We start from the raw sequence: 15,485 nt of genomic DNA on the forward strand, positions 1-15,485 counted from the left end.
AGATGGCGTTCCCAGCTTCTGGATTCAGCAACTGCAGGAGTTTGGGAGTGAACCAGCACACGGATCTCAGTCTCTTTCTCTGGCTCTCTTCAAGTAACCAAAAATTTAAAACAAAAACAAACAAACAAAAAAGAACTACCCACTGGTGACCCATGCCCTCCTATGAGGACCACCTCTCAGATACTGTTACTGGATCAAGCACCGCTCTCATAATTCAGCAATCATAATTTAAGATTCTGAGGTGTAAACATCCGCATGAGATGGACAGACAAACCCTATTTAAGCCATCTCAGTCTTTCCTTAAGTCCTGAAACCAATCGCAATTCCTTACATATGTATTTTTCAATATACCCACACACCCAACAGAGTATGAAAGGCCAAGTTATGTCCATCACCCTTCCTCTCAGTGGGAAGTTGACATTTCAGTGTTCTCCATCACTAAACCTGGGTACCAAGTTTTTAAAATGCAAATTGACCACCTGACCCAGTTTCCTACTTCGCTATTCCAGAGGTTGCAAATGTACCTATTATTTCTTACCCTGATGCAAAACAGTTTTGCCCAGATCAGCCAGATCTTCTTCAAGTCAGCAAGATTTTCTTAATGTTCCTAGCTCAATATTTACCTGGCAGCAACAACTTCACTTTAACATATATTAAAGTCAACCCAGTAACATGGAACCACACAAGAGGAATCAAGGTGATAAATAGACAGAGCCCAACAGCAAGGATGGGCTTTTGATCCTAAGTTCCTGTGTGATTCTGAGCAACTCAAACACTCTAGATCGTCTTTTTTTCGTCTCACAAATGAAGGGAGCTTAAAAAGGAGGTTTCATTTGATTTTGCTCCAAAAACTGAGATTTTCTTCTTATTCAGCAATAGGTTCAGTTAACCTTCTAGATTTACACTATCCAATGCGATAGACAGCGGTCATATGTGATTAAACGCTTGCCATGTAGTAGGTCTGAATTCACGTTTGCTCTGTGTGAAAACTCTTAAAAACATGATATGAAGAAAGCATAAGATATAATTCACAAATACCTTTTACACTGACCACATGTTTAAATATTTTGGATTTACTGACCTGTTACAACCAATTTCACCATTTCATCTTTTATTTGGCCACTCGAATTTTAGAATTGGATCTAATGATCCATTACACTTAGGGTGGATAGTGCTGCTTTAGAGCCAGGACTGGGCACAAGTAAAGGATGGAGGAATTTTGAGACAAGCTGCCCCCAGCAGAGCATCTGAACGGAATAATGGCTATTATTCCTGTCTGTTCATGTGAGACCTTGGTGCTTACCATTCCCATACTTGCTTAGAAGGGGTTACTTTAAAACATGCTTTTGTTTTCTTATCTTCAGCACCAAAAATGAATCAACATTAAAAGACCCTGAGCCTAAAAGTAATCACTGACACTTTATTGACTCCAGGTCTGAATCTTGATTTTTACTAAACACAGACCTTAAGGAAATTCCTAAATAAATGTGCCTTTTCACAACCACTTTCAATCTTATCAGATCCCTATGAATCAAATACATGCTTAAAGTAACAATTTAACATACTTCACAAAGATATTTACAATCATCCATTTTGAAACTCATGTTTGAACTTAGTAGATATGACTACAATGAACTTGCATGGAAGGACCATATTTTTACTTTATCAACACTCACTAGGAATTTATCAACAATTTTCTACCAACTTGGGTAATGTATTTTAAATAGTGAGAAGCAGGTATAGTTTTTAAAAGCTTGCTTATTTAGAAATACAAAAGAATATGAGCAAATGCAATGAAATAGTAATACAATCTAGATGGGTGCAGAGTAAACACTCAAGAGCTCTTCTTAGATTCTCACTGTCCACCTTTCTCATTGCAGGGACCTCAAACAAAGGTATTCATCTGCAGGGATGCAAAATCGGCTACTGACACAGAACAAACAGTATTCCTCCTCTCTGCCATCTAGACCAAGGCAGGCCACCCATGTCAGGTGAGGCATTAGCACCCATTAGTTAGGAAAAACATAATCTCAACACATGAGCAGCATGATAGGATTGAAACATACTTCCAAATATATATTACAGTTACTATTTCTAATTCTCATTAACTATTCCAAAAACAAATTTCCACCTGCTTTCTGTAGGCAGTACAAAAATGTACAGATAAAACATGTCTTGACACTTCAATTTAAAAAACAAAATGCCAAGATTAAAATGATCACGTTTGGGCCCTGCGCAGTGGCGCAAGTGGTTAGGTCCTCGCCTTGCACGCCTGGGATCCCATATGGGCGCCGGTTCTAATCCCAGCAGCCCCGCTTCCCTTCCAGCTCCCTGCCTGTGGCCCGGGAAAGCACTCAAGGACGGCCCAAAGCTTTGGGACCCTGCACCCGCGTGGGAGACCCAGAAGAGGCTCCTGGCTTCGGATCGGCATAGTATCAGCCCGTTGCGGCTCACTTGGGGAGTGAATCATCGGACGGAAGATCTTCCTCTCTGTCTCTCCTCTCTGTATATCTGCCTTTCCAATAAAAAATAATAAAAATAAATCTTTAAAAAAAATAAAATAAAATAAAATGATCACGTTTGAACAACTCTTCTGATTCATTTCTAAGGGAATCAGAGTTGAAAAAAATCGGTCCAAAAGCAGCTTTTGTGGAAACATATTTTCAACCTGTTCATAAGGTAAAATCAGGCACAGTACGGCAAACAGGACGTATTTTAAACAAATCTTTAAAGCACAGATAAAATCCCTACTACAAAAACCCCTAAGGCTTCCTAAATAGGTGATTGCTTCAAGCCTGCTCAGAACTAGAGGTTTTTCCAAATCTTTCTTTAAGCAGACACTTTCCAGTATGTATCCTTATCTAATCATTTTTAAAATACCTGAAATGAAGGGCAGGCACTTAGCTAAGCATCTTACATTGCCACTTGGGATGCCCATGTACCGTAACGGAGCCACTGATTCTAGTCCTGACTGCCTTATTTCTCATCCAATTTCCAGTCAGTGGGCAACCTGCAAGGCAGCAACTGGTGTCTCAAGTGCTTGGGCTGTTACCAAGCTCACGGCAGACCCAGGTGGAATTCTCCCAGTTCCTGGCTTCAGCCCAAGGCAGCCCTGGTTGCTGTGGTCACTTCAAAAGTGAATTGGCAGATGGAAGAGCTAGCTCTCTCTCACTCCTAAACTCTCTGCCCTTCAAATAAAATAAAAATGACTATTTTTTTTTTCAAAACGGCTACTTTCAAAAATAAGTGAAAGAAAACAGATAATTTAGAATTATTTTGAATAATAATGTCTATTTTTTGAATGTCTATTCCCTTTTTATTGATGCAAATATATTGATTTTTCGCCCCCTCTTCTATAGACTTTTCCAATCTGGTTCAATGACACAGAGAAGCATCTAGAGATCTGAACAGTTGTGTATCCAAAGAGAGGTGGCTAGACAAAATAGGCACATCTTGCTCAAAAGAGCCTGTCTTTTCTGAAAACCTCAAAGCTAGTTTTATCTGCCGTGCTTTTCAAAAGACCAGTGCAACAGAAGGTTCTTTGGGGAATTCTCCATATCAAATGAAAGATAGTTTACTAACAGAGAGAATAAACCTGACACTGCTACTCTTACCTATAGAGACAAGGAATGAACCCTCTTTTCTCTCGCTCTGGTGGGAAGGATTTCCCAGGAATACAAATCTGAACACATCTTGGGGTCCCCTGTCCACTGTGAAAGCTCAGTTCCTGGCAGTTACCTGGTTACCTTCTTAAAAAGAGAAAGGCATTCCCCATTCCTCCTCCAACTTGAGCATAGATGTACTTCGTATGTGGTTGGCCAGCACACAGGAAAAGGGGGGGCAATCCCACATACCTACTCCAAGGGTCCACAAATACTCTTTGCTTTAATTCAGAATGTGTATTAGTCTGCCCCAGTTTCCTCTACAGCTCTGTATTTCCTCTAAATACATCAACTGTCAATCAATATCCCACTTCCCTTCCCTTATTCTTTGAGAGCCTGCAGTATACCCCTGTGGCAATGTGTGTATCTAATGGAGCAAGGACCAGTTTTCCTTGCAGGTAAATGTCATCTATGCAACACAAAACTGAGCAGACACTGAAAAGAACTTACGCAAAAGTTCATTAATCTAACTGAACCAGCCAACAGCATCTCCAATTGAGACACATTTTCAAGCATCCCACTGCTGAAACCATGAGGCGCAAATGCATCAGTGGCATCCAAAACTTAATCTCCTACCATATTTCACTCTTTCAGATTCCATGGTGAGCCTTTACCACCTCGCCATTTTTCTCTCTACGGAAGCCCTGGAATACTCAAGTTCACTTATATGAAGCCTTGAAACCCAGTTCCAATCCTGCCTGCCTTCTCTATGCAGAAATCTCATATCCTTTTTTTTTTCCTTTAGATTTATTCATTTATTTTAATGGAAAGTCAGATATACAGAAGAGGAGAAACAGAGAGGAATATCCATTCGATGATTCACTCCCCAAGTAGCCGCAACAGCCAGAGCTGAGCTAATCCGAAGCCAGGAGCCAGGAGCTTCTTCCTGGTCTCCCACATGGGTGCAGGGCCCCAAAGCTTTGGGCCGTCCTTGACTGCTTTTCCAGGCCATAGGCAAGAAGCTGGAAGGGAAGCGGGGCTGCCGGGATATGAAGTGGCACCCATATAGGTATGAGGTGAGAACTTTAGCTGCTAGGCTACCGCACGGGGCCCAGAAATCTCACATCTTTCTATGAGATCCTTTGCAATTGGTACCTAATTATGTCTGCATCTCCTTCCTCTCTCAGGCTGTATCAGGCTGTGAAGCTCTCCAGAGCACAGCTTGAAGTACCTCTCCATTTACTCACAATGTCATCAAGATTTTAAGCTCCTGGCATAAACCAAACCCAGAAGAAATCCAGTATCTGAACCAGGTAAAACAAGCCAAAAAATTCAAGAGGGAGAAATAACAAGATACAAAATGAATGATAAGGTTTAACAGCATCACAACAAATCAGTGTCAACACCATGGAAACCCATCTCAAACGCCCTGAGACTACCTGGAGTAGACAGACCAGGTGAATGCATAATCCATTTAAACCTTCCCCCTAACTGCCAGAAGAAGCAAGGGTTTGGGATTGGGTTTGACATATTCAATCTGTGACACCAAGAAGCAAATGAACAATGAGATCAACATGTCAGGATGATTTAAAAGATAATGAACTGTAAGAATCACATTGAACCCAATGACTTTTTTTTTCCCCTCCAGGAAAAAGACATCAAACACTGACAGCTTTCACTCATCTCTCTACCGGCTGTGCAGGAACCCAGTAAGTATGACAAGGAACACGGAAGAAATAACCCTAACGAACTGAACACTTCCCATCTGTGTCCTTACAGCACGCAGAAAAAGTCACACCAAAAACTGAAGCACAGCTCACAAATGTGAAGTGAAACATTCAAATAGTAAATTCAAACAAAAGGCACTCTGACAAGGAGGGTAGGCTTGTCTCCTGTTTTTGCAAAAGGAATTGCCCCAAATGCCGGTATCGTCCATGTGTCTGTCCTGGACAGTGTCGATAGCCGCGTCCTTTTCTCTTACTCTGTTTTAGCCACACAGTCACGTGGCCACACTATCATCAAGGAGAAGTAGCCTAGCTGCCCCCTGGGATATCTTCTCGTATTTCACTAAACAAACACGCACGGGGAGCAAAAATGCTGTTAGTCATAAACATACTCTAAAAATGGAGTCCTGGACAACTCTTTAATAAACAACATGTAAGCGGCTCTCGCATTCATGTATCCAGTGGGTTCCACCACAAACATCCCCTCAACAAAATACCTCTAGCATTTTAGAATCTGTCTTACTGGATCCAAATTATCTCAATCCTATGGAGTACAAAGATTTAACACTTGACACAAAACATTAAAAACAAGCTTGTAAAAAGACACAAGGCTGGTCATAACACCTTCAATTAGATTGTCAACGCCTATCAAGTTCATGGCATACCATGCTATTGGCGTTAAGCCCTTGGATTTAAAGAGTATAATTCTTCCAGAAGAAAAAAGTAATGGAATTCAATATTGATTTTTAAAAGGACCAGTTTTAATACTCTTCACACTAAAGTAAAAAGTAAACATTGGCTGTCAAACGCCAAAAAAGTAGGAAACCAGAAAAAAGACAATGAAATTTTTATTTTAATGCCCACTCAACTGAATCCCAAAACACTGAACTCTGTCTTCTTCGGACCTAATCATTACTAGGCACCCTCAACTGGAAGTATCTCAACCAACTGGGGGATTAATGAAGTATTTTAGGAAGAAGACTTTTTCTTTTCTTTTCTTTTCTTTTTTTTTGGCTGAACCAACTAAATTCCTGAAGTAAAGTGCTTTAAGTGACCTAGTCACACTAAGCCACTGGTGACATATCTACATTTCTTCCAGGATAAAATAGTTCAGAAACAGTTGACTAATAAATCTCAAGTAAAAAGCTTTACTTTTCTTCGTATGCTTCTTTATACAATTTTTTAAACAAGCATTATAAATGGAAGGAACTAATTTTCCTTTCCTTGGTATACTTTAAGAGCCTAAGTTTGACTAAGTTGCTAATTAATGTTTCTAAATTAACATGTATCTCTCAGTATACTGTTCCTCGTTCTTCGTATATCTGAATGTGACCATGGTTTCTTAGGAATGCTTCCGTTATACCCTCTAATACACTGTACAGTCAAAACACTGTACGTGCTTTAAACAAAATAACCACTTAAGAGCACTAGTACAGAAGATCGTCTATCAAATATTGCTTCTCATTTAATGGGTCTGAACATTAGCCTGTGAAGATTCAAGCTATGACTTCAAAAACTTTGTGTTGAGGCTTTTGCATAAAGAAAAAAATTGAAATGGCCATAGAAGTGAGAGACTTTCATGTCTACCTATAAAGTCAACCTCTAAGAAAATATCATTTATAAAAACAATGTAATTACACTTTTGAAAATTCACCTAATAATAGAAGCAGCTATGAAAGTCATTTTTGAAGTAATCAAACCTTAATGGATATCATTTTCTTCTTATTAAAATGAAATTTATATTGCTTCATTAATTTCATTGCAAACTACCCATCAGGCTAACACACAGAAGGAAAAACTCAACAAATGAGTTTGTAGTAACTGGGGGCCAGGAGGCAAGTTTGAATTATTCAAATAGATCTCAAGGGCAGGATTAAATCTCTTTTTTACTCCTTGAAAATGTCTCCATGGGATCCAAATATATTGCAGTCATTAAAGCTTTGAAATTTAGCAAAGCAACAAGAGTGATAATGCATTTCTTCACTTAGTACAAATGACTTCTCTTTAGACAATGCATCTTTCTCACTTGAATATCCTCTCTTGCTGCAAGGTCACTCATCAGCTTCCCATGTGAAGCACATTTTGCATCTTTGATGAAAATAGCACATGGATTTTTCCAGAAGCAAACTAGGAGCACAAAGTATTCTATCCTTTTAGAAAGACAATCAAAGAGCTATTTCATACCAACCATATTGCAAAAATAAAAACAAATGCCTTGTTAAGTCAAATCTCTCATCTGAAAGGCTTGTGAAATTGAGAGGGAAAGAGATAATGCACAAATTAGGAATTTCAAACACTGTTTTAGGCCCATCCCTGCACTTAAGAAATCACTGCACTGATCTGTTTACCTACAAAACATGTGCTCTAGTCCCATTTTCGTAATGTTTGTTTTGTTTATTTATTTACTCTGCATCTGTCGCCAGCTGTACTCATGTGATGGGGCAGCCATCTCCTGCTTTCCTGTCTCCTCCGAGCAGGATGTTAAGAACATGGTTCCTCTGGTTACATCCTCTACCTGCAACTGGCCTCATCTTCTTTCAGGTGAGCAAGATAATTACAGGGAGAAGAATTAGACAAGGAAAACCGGCATAGATTGCTTGGGAGTCTGCTTCCTGACCCTTCAGTCGTAACTGAGCTATGGCATTCCTAGCTTCATATACTCAAACACCCCCACCTCACTCTGAAACCAATTATAAAAAAAAAAAATACACTTTCACAGGTGAGCATGTGGCATGGTTGTTAAGACACCAGTTGGGAACGCCATAACCCACAATGAAGTTCCTGGTTTGAGCCCTGACTTTGCTTCCAATTCCAGCTTCCTACTAATATGTGTGTGCCCTTGGGAGGCAACCAGTGATGCTTTAACTACCTGGGTGCCACCCACGTGCGAGACCCAAAGAGCCAGGCTCCTGGCTTCAGCATGGCCCAGCTTCAGCTGTCATGGGCATCTTGGAAGCCAACCTAAGGGTAGGAGATTTGTCTCTGCCTTTCAATTAAAGAGAAACTTTGTTTTTTTAATATTCAATGCTGACTTGTAAAATTTGTAGTTTGTGTTAAACGTTAGAGGACTATGAATGTGAAGTAACAATGCAATAGTCATAATATGGTGGGTTATCCACACTCATTCTGTTTTGAAACTGATTTCTTGGAGAAATGCCACAAGCTCATGAGGTCGGTGTCTGTGCCACAAGATTCCATCTAAGACCAAGTTTCTGCTGCCTTTCAAAGTCTTCCATTTCTGCTCGGATGGACAAGGCCTGCTGTCTGTTCTAGAAATGATGATGTTAAACACCAAACCAAGCCTATTCACAACTTGTTCATAGCTGATGGCTGATGAGGAGCTGAATTAATAATCGAGTCAGAGTATTAGATGTGTAACAGTCTGCCAGTGCGTGGATTAGCAGGTCTTCCTCATATGTGTAAAATCCACTTATGCTTTTTGCAAATTTTGACACTGTCAGAAATTTTCAACGAACATGAATTACTTCACTACCTTTCAAAAAGTCAAATGAAACACTAAATATATATACTTAGTAAGTAAAATCTTATCTCAAAAATCTTATATGAAGTATGACTTTCACATTGAAATTGAATTCATTTCTTGTTACAGAGAAAAAGCTACCAAGTTCCAACTATAGTCTAAATTATCTGGTAAATGAAGTCGTCAACAAGTAAAACATGACATGGATTTCTTAAAAGTTTCTTGTGAGACTTAAATATATCCATTTTATATTGTCACCAGTAACAGCAACACTACTAAGTGCCTGGACCGTATAATCAGGTTCATTTGCAAGCCTTTTGCACCTACAAGAGTTCTTTGAAAAGTTCATGGAAAACAGAATTAAAAGTTCATTTTGATGCAAAAAAAAAATCCTGAAAATTTCACGGAACATACATATTTTAAAAAAACTTCCATGAATTAAAAAAAATATTGCACTAAATAAAAATCTTATTTTTTATAATTTTTACAAAATATCCCACTAGTAATTCAATTAATCCTCAACAAGCAGAAACACTATTATCCCCACTCAAAATAAGGCACAGCAGTTTGCTCATGGTCAACAGCTCCAAGGGAACCAAGCCAGAATCCATGCCATGCAACCCTAGCGTATGCAGCCCCGTGCTCACTGTGCAACGCTGCCTTCTCTAAGCACACCTATGGAACAGTCCATGAGTAAGTGTTCCTGGCTTTACAATATGCCTGGAATAGAAATTAACATTATAAATGTAGAAGTAACCCTAGTTCTCCACCCCCAGAGTGGGATTTTTAATCTCCCATCTTCCCCACTTCAACTACCATGAAATAAAATTTTGCATTGTATTTTCATAAGATACTGCAGATTCTAGCAATGTTCAAGCTAAATGCGCACTGCATGGTTCTTCAAAATGCAGTCATGCCAAATAAATCTAAAATAAATGACTTTTTAGCTCTCTGTTGCAGATGGGATTTCATAAAGTCAAGTCCTTTGAGCCACTCTTCAAAAGGCAGGTAAGCACAGATTAAACATCACTTTTTTGTTTTTATCAAACTGCTAATTCATAAACAAATCTGGATTTTTCAATCATTCTAATCCTAGTTTGCATAGATTTCTAAGCAAGTATGAATAAAATATTTCTATTACCAGGGTTCATCTACAGAGGAAAGTCTACTAAACATTTTTTCATTAAAAAAAATACTAATGTTTTCCCTGAAACACCTCTTAGGCTGCATGGGATTGAACTGAAGAAACAGTTATATAACACCTGCCTTTTCACGATGATTTTCATTTGCAAACTTAAAGATTTCAGTAGTCTAGTTTGGTTAACAACAAAAATTAATGAAAGATTTCACAGTCAAGCCAAACAGGGAGAAGTAGGAAACCACTTGCAAGAAAAAAAAAACAAAAACAAAAATCAAACCTAAATCATCCTATGCCCCACCCATTTTTCTCCATGTGAATTCCTTAGTCGAGATGCTGCTGGAGGTACCCAAGCTCCTGGATTCTGCTTTCAGTCCCTCGGTGCCTGACAACTGCCTCACAGGTTCCCCAGTGCTCTGCGGGGAGCACCCCGTGCAGGCATCTGGGTGCAGCTCACGCCTGCCTTCCCCAGAAGACTGGAAGCTCCTCCAAGGAAAAGACCAAAAGCACCACCAACAAAAATGTCCCCAGTGAATTAACGAGATTCATCTAACCAGAGCACAACCTTCCTCGTTCTTGTGTTACTTAAGAAGAAAAAGGTACTACTCACAATCGTGTGTGTGTGTGTGTGTGTGTGTGTGTGTGTGTGTGTCTCCTCTGTCAACACAAATACAGTGAATGCGGACCTGAACCTCGCTCCCCGGCCCCGGGGATACAGACCTGGCTGGAAATGTACCGCCAGGAAATGCTTCAGGATTAGCTCATTCCATTTTTGCTTCACACATTAAATATAGGTGTTTACTCGGAATCTCTTGAACTCAGGATACCACTTAACCCGTACTTTCCCTCCGGCTCTTAACTCATTCTGCTTCCTTTTATAATCATGCGCATGTTTTATTTGCCCTGCAAACTTCCTGGGAAAGAGAGTGAATGCAAGCAAACTAAACCTTACATTCTGGAAGCTTTGCATTCCAGGTGCGTGTGCACAGGTTTGCCTTTACACACGTCATCAACCTAACGTAGGAGCAATTCAAACAAAAGAATGTACTAAAAAAATGCTTTATAAATCGCTTCATAAAATTTGCAAAAACTTCATTTTTACTGAATCATATTATTAGATTTATTTGCCTTTTCAGGCACATAATAACTGCATTTATTTTCCACAATGACAACTTCCATCATAATACAAACATTTATATAAGACTCCTGTGTGCCATAAAAACTGACATAAATTAGAATCATCCAGCGACAAGGAAAAAGCCTGGATCGTAAAGATAACCGCTCCATTTTCCTTCGCACCAATATTCAATCAATCACATCTGTTTTTCATTTTTGTAAATCAGGAATCCTAATTTAACCTTGTGAGTGCTCCCACCTGGTAACTTCTCCGCAGGCCTAACAGCTTTATTAGGAACCTGGGCTGGGTTTCGGCTCTGAGCAAGGAGCTTTTGCAAGTCACTATGGCTCCCCAGGGGTCAGCAAGAAAAGGTTAACTCTTTTACAAGAGTACCAGGAAATCTGGGCCTCACTAATTAGTGTACAAGTTTTCTAACCCTCCAGCAGGGTTTGTCCCTGGCCCTGGGATTCCATCCCACCAGCCACTGCAACACCACCACAGGCTGTGAAGTTTAGGCTAGCTGCCTTCCTACCCCAGGGAAATAAAAGAAGTGGCAGACTGAATCAACTAAGTAAATAAACGTCAAGCTCTGTTGAACTCAGGCCTCTAACACTAAACCCAGGGAGGCCAGGAGGCCAGGCAATCCCGTGGCTTTCATGACAGGCAAGGCCACCTGCCGCAAACCCTTTTTCTGAGCTACCTGTTCTGTGAGCCCAGAGCTGGTTAAACGCCCCACCCCCAACCTCCTTAGACTGAATGGCCCACCCTCCACCAACGCTTTGCAAATTAATTGCTGCAATCTCACCTGCACCCTGGACTGGACGTGACAACAGCCCGTTGAACTATCCAAAAAGGACAGTAGAAATAGTCAAAAAACGCCAAAGACCAAAAATTAAAACTGAATCCCATCTGCCTGCAAGTTGCCTCATTTTATACGGGGGGGGGGGGAATACACACACACAATATACTTCTCAAGAAACTTCAATATTTTTTGACAAAAGGTCCAAAAAAACTGTTGCTATGATTTTAATGACTTGTCATTTTTAATTTGCAAATTAGACAATTAGGTAAAAGTGAAATACTTATACAAATAAGTGTCATCAGGTAAATAATTTCTTTTGAATAAGAAAAAAAAATCCTTTGGACGCTTAGAAAAACAACCTGTCTTAAGCAGCACCCACACTTCGGTGATTTGGAGGCACTCGGTAAAAATCAGAGGGGTTTGAAAAAAGTTCAATGACCTTGCAAATTACGGACCGAGAAAGTATATTGGTGTGATTGTACAACCTCAGTGGACCTGCAAGGAAACAGTAGCCCGGAAATTGCTTTTTTGGAAAATTACTATGGGGGGGGCAATCAGGAGGGGAGATTGCACACGGTAAAACAGGGAATGCGACGGATGTAAAACGCAGCCTGCTGTGCCCCAACGGTCACGCAAACAAGTTCAGAGCATCTATAGATACAAGGAAAAGCAGTCATTTGCGTTAGCCAAATGCTCCCGAGTTGGGTGAATGGCGCAGACTTGCTATGCACCTAGCGGTGGGTGGATTTCACCAGGCTGCAGCTCCTCGCAGCTTTTCTTTGCTACGCTGCAGAGGCGCCATCTTCTCCGTCTAAATCTTCACTCAATCCAATCCTTTCATCAGTACCCTAGAAAAAGAGACCCTGCGGTCCTCCCAGGCGTCCTGCACCCGCGGGGAGACTAGCTCACAATCCCCGGAGCTGCCAGGCAGCATGCTGCGCCTTCAGCAGACAAACGCCTCCTTTGATGCATTGGAGGGGGAAGAGCTCCTGTTTCCCCATCACCCGCCACTGCCCTTGGCAGACGCGCGGCCGGCTCCCGGTACACTTCTCCCCCAGGACTCTGCAGCCCAGGCTCTGAATGGACACGCCCGAGGGGGTGGGGATCCCGGGTGGGAAGCAGAGGGGGGCTCCGGAGGCTCGTCCGGAGAGGCCCCAGCTCCAGCCCCTCCCGAGCGACCGGCACGACAGACGGGCGGGAGCCTGGGTGGCGCACCGAGACCGACGCGGCTCGGCCACCGCGCCCCGGACTGCGAGGGCGGAGTGTCGCGGCTTTTGTTCCTGGGGCCCTCCTCCCTCGCCCGGAGAAGCCCAGGGTGCGAACGGGACGTCCAGGCTTTGGGGGAAGCTGCGGGCAGGCGGTGTGGGTGCTCCGACCCCTCCCAGCTCTCGCAACTTAACACAAAAGGCAGACGCAGAAACGTTCAAAGTTTGCCTGCGGAAGGCGCTGCGCGACCCCGACGCTCGCCCCGGCTAGGGTGGCACCCGGGCGGCCGCCGGCCACGGGGAGGGGGAGGTTTGAGCCAGGAAGAGAGTGGGGGTGGGAGGAAAGGTGAAACGGGGCGTTTGAGAAGGCAAAGAGAAGCCCGGAGGGGCCCCGGTCTCCCCAGCTATCCCGACTCCTCCCCGGGACTCGAAAGAAAGGCAAGGACACAGATTTCATCCGGGCTGGCTGCGTTTTCGGTTTTTTTTTTTTCCCCACGTGCTCCCTTCCCCCATCCGGACGTCCCCCATTCCCAAGGTGAGGACTGTGTCGGGGTCTAGGATCTGGGTCGTTCCTCTCCCCTTGTCGCCCGAGGCTTGGCGCCGACCAGGGTGCCCCGGCGCCCGGCCCATCCCTCTCCGTGGGCAGGAGCGCGCGTCCCCAGCACAGGGCTGGGCCGAGGGCGGGATGCGCAGGGCGCCCGCGAGCGGACGTGGGAGGAAGCCGAGTCCCCTCCACCACCCACACTGACTGGGGTGAAAGACTTGGGGTGGGGGTGGGGGAAACCGGGTTCCCGGGGTGGCCTCACCCAGCCCCCGTTCTGAGGCGCAGCACCCACCTCCAGAGCCCGAGCCGTCCAGGCGGTCAGCAGGAGCACTGCCAGACCGGGTAGCATCGCGACCCTGTTGCGGGGCACCGAGTGCGCTGCTGTGCCAGGGGGATCCGCCGCGCCCGCGCTCTGCCCGCCGCCTCCGCCGTCTGCAGGGCTCCCGCAGCCGCGCGGCTCCCGGCGCTCTCGCCCAGCGCTGCCGAGGGAACTGACGGAGCGGGAGTGCGGCGGCCGGGCGCGCAGCCCGGAGAGTCAGCTGATCCGGCCCGCCCCGCTCGGCGCCCGACAGGGACCTCTAGCGGAGCCGCCGTGGAGCTGCGCGCTCGCGCCCGCAGGGGCCCGCGGCCTCGGGCGCCCACAGGTGCCAGCGCTCCGGGAGCCGCGTGCGCCCCGGGAGCCGCGTGCGCCCCGTGCGCCTGCCCGCCCGCGCCCCACCTGGGCTCCGGGAACCGAGGCAGAGAAGGGAGGCACGGCGCAGGAGGAGGGGAAGGGGAGTCCTAGGACGCTGCGGCTCCAGGAAAGTCGGGAGCGCTCCCTGCTCGTTCCCGCGAGCGTGAATCATCCGACCTCTCCGGGATGTCCTAGAAAGGGCTGCTGCTGCTGGGCTACGTTTTGTCTGCATTTCGGGGTTTTGCTGGAGAGGTGGGGCGGGCGTTTCTGGAAGTACAGAACTAGCATTTCTTATGGAAACGCAAAAGCTTCGGGATTCATCTCTCTCTCTCTCTCTCTCTCTCTCCTCTCTCAAAGCCACCAGCAAACTGGAATTTCTATGTTTAGAATGAACCAAAGGAGCAAAAGCTCTAGACCTAGGAAAGAACCGGGCGACCCATTTACTTCTTTCCGAAAGAAGGGATTTGTTCTGTGCTTTTTCCTTTCTTTTTGCATTTTATCTTTTAGGGGGCGGCTGACGGCAGGGCCTTTAGGCTAGATGGAGATGTGGCATCCATCCTAAGGGAAGAGATCTTGAGAGATGATTTCAATTCAACCCCCATAACCAAAGCGTTCTGACCTCCAGTTATGCCCTTGTTCTTCCTCGTGTCTGATCTGAATTGCAGAAGTGGATCTTCTGCAGGGCCACGGTCTCCTCGATCAAATACGAATGGTTCAGAGCTGGGCTAGCAACCAGATAGTGTGGAATGCTCTGGAACCTCCCAGAGGTGCCCCCCCCCCGCCCCCAGCTCCTGATCTGAGGTAGAAGTTCCCCAAGGGCTGGCAGGTGGGAAGCAGTGATGCCCCACGGGCTGTAGCATAGCATGCCTTTCCTGTCACCGGTTTGGCGACTGTTGGAGGACGTCCAGGCCAGCGGGATGGATGAGGAGTCAGCATGTATCTGCTCTCCTCCATGTGGTCTTCTGTCTTCCCCTGCTCCAGCCGTTCACGCCTGACCCCTGCATTTCCTTCTTCCTGCCGTGTCCTTTGACTGTCCTTAGCAAATAATGGCAAGTTTCTATGCAGTATCTGTTTCCATGCTTTATGTCATTCCCCACCTTACTGTCATTCTCACATGTAAATCAGGAAAGGTAATGAACTTATCTCACATCTGACTGCAAGTCAGTGATGTGGAGGCAAGCAGAAGGCGAAGCGGGCAG

At 44.3% G+C, this 15,485-nt stretch overlaps 1 protein-coding gene across 9 annotated transcripts in view; it reads right to left on the reverse strand.

Annotated features, from left to right (window-relative positions):
* Positions 1-14,135, reverse strand: part of LOC121156772 (amyloid beta precursor protein) — a 248,055-nt gene extending 233,920 nt beyond the window's left edge. For 8 of the 9 annotated variants that reach the window (XM_040980688.1, XM_040980685.1, XM_040980687.1 and 5 more), the window contains exon 1: positions 13,906-14,109. In XM_040980688.1, the coding sequence (XP_040836622.1) occupies positions 13,906-13,962 (57 nt within the window). In that variant the 5' untranslated portion in view covers positions 13,963-14,109. Of the gene's footprint in view, positions 1-13,905 lie in introns of all 9 variants that reach the window. The other variant, XM_040980686.1, reaches the window with a different exon arrangement.
* Between the last annotated feature and the right edge of the window lie 1,350 nt (positions 14,136-15,485).

Source organism: Ochotona curzoniae, unplaced genomic scaffold (genome assembly GCF_017591425.1).
Source record: "Ochotona curzoniae isolate NIBS_2020 unplaced genomic scaffold, NIBS_Ocur_1.0 contig_3498, whole genome shotgun sequence".
In the NCBI taxonomy this organism is placed as follows: domain Eukaryota; kingdom Metazoa; phylum Chordata; class Mammalia; order Lagomorpha; family Ochotonidae; genus Ochotona; species Ochotona curzoniae.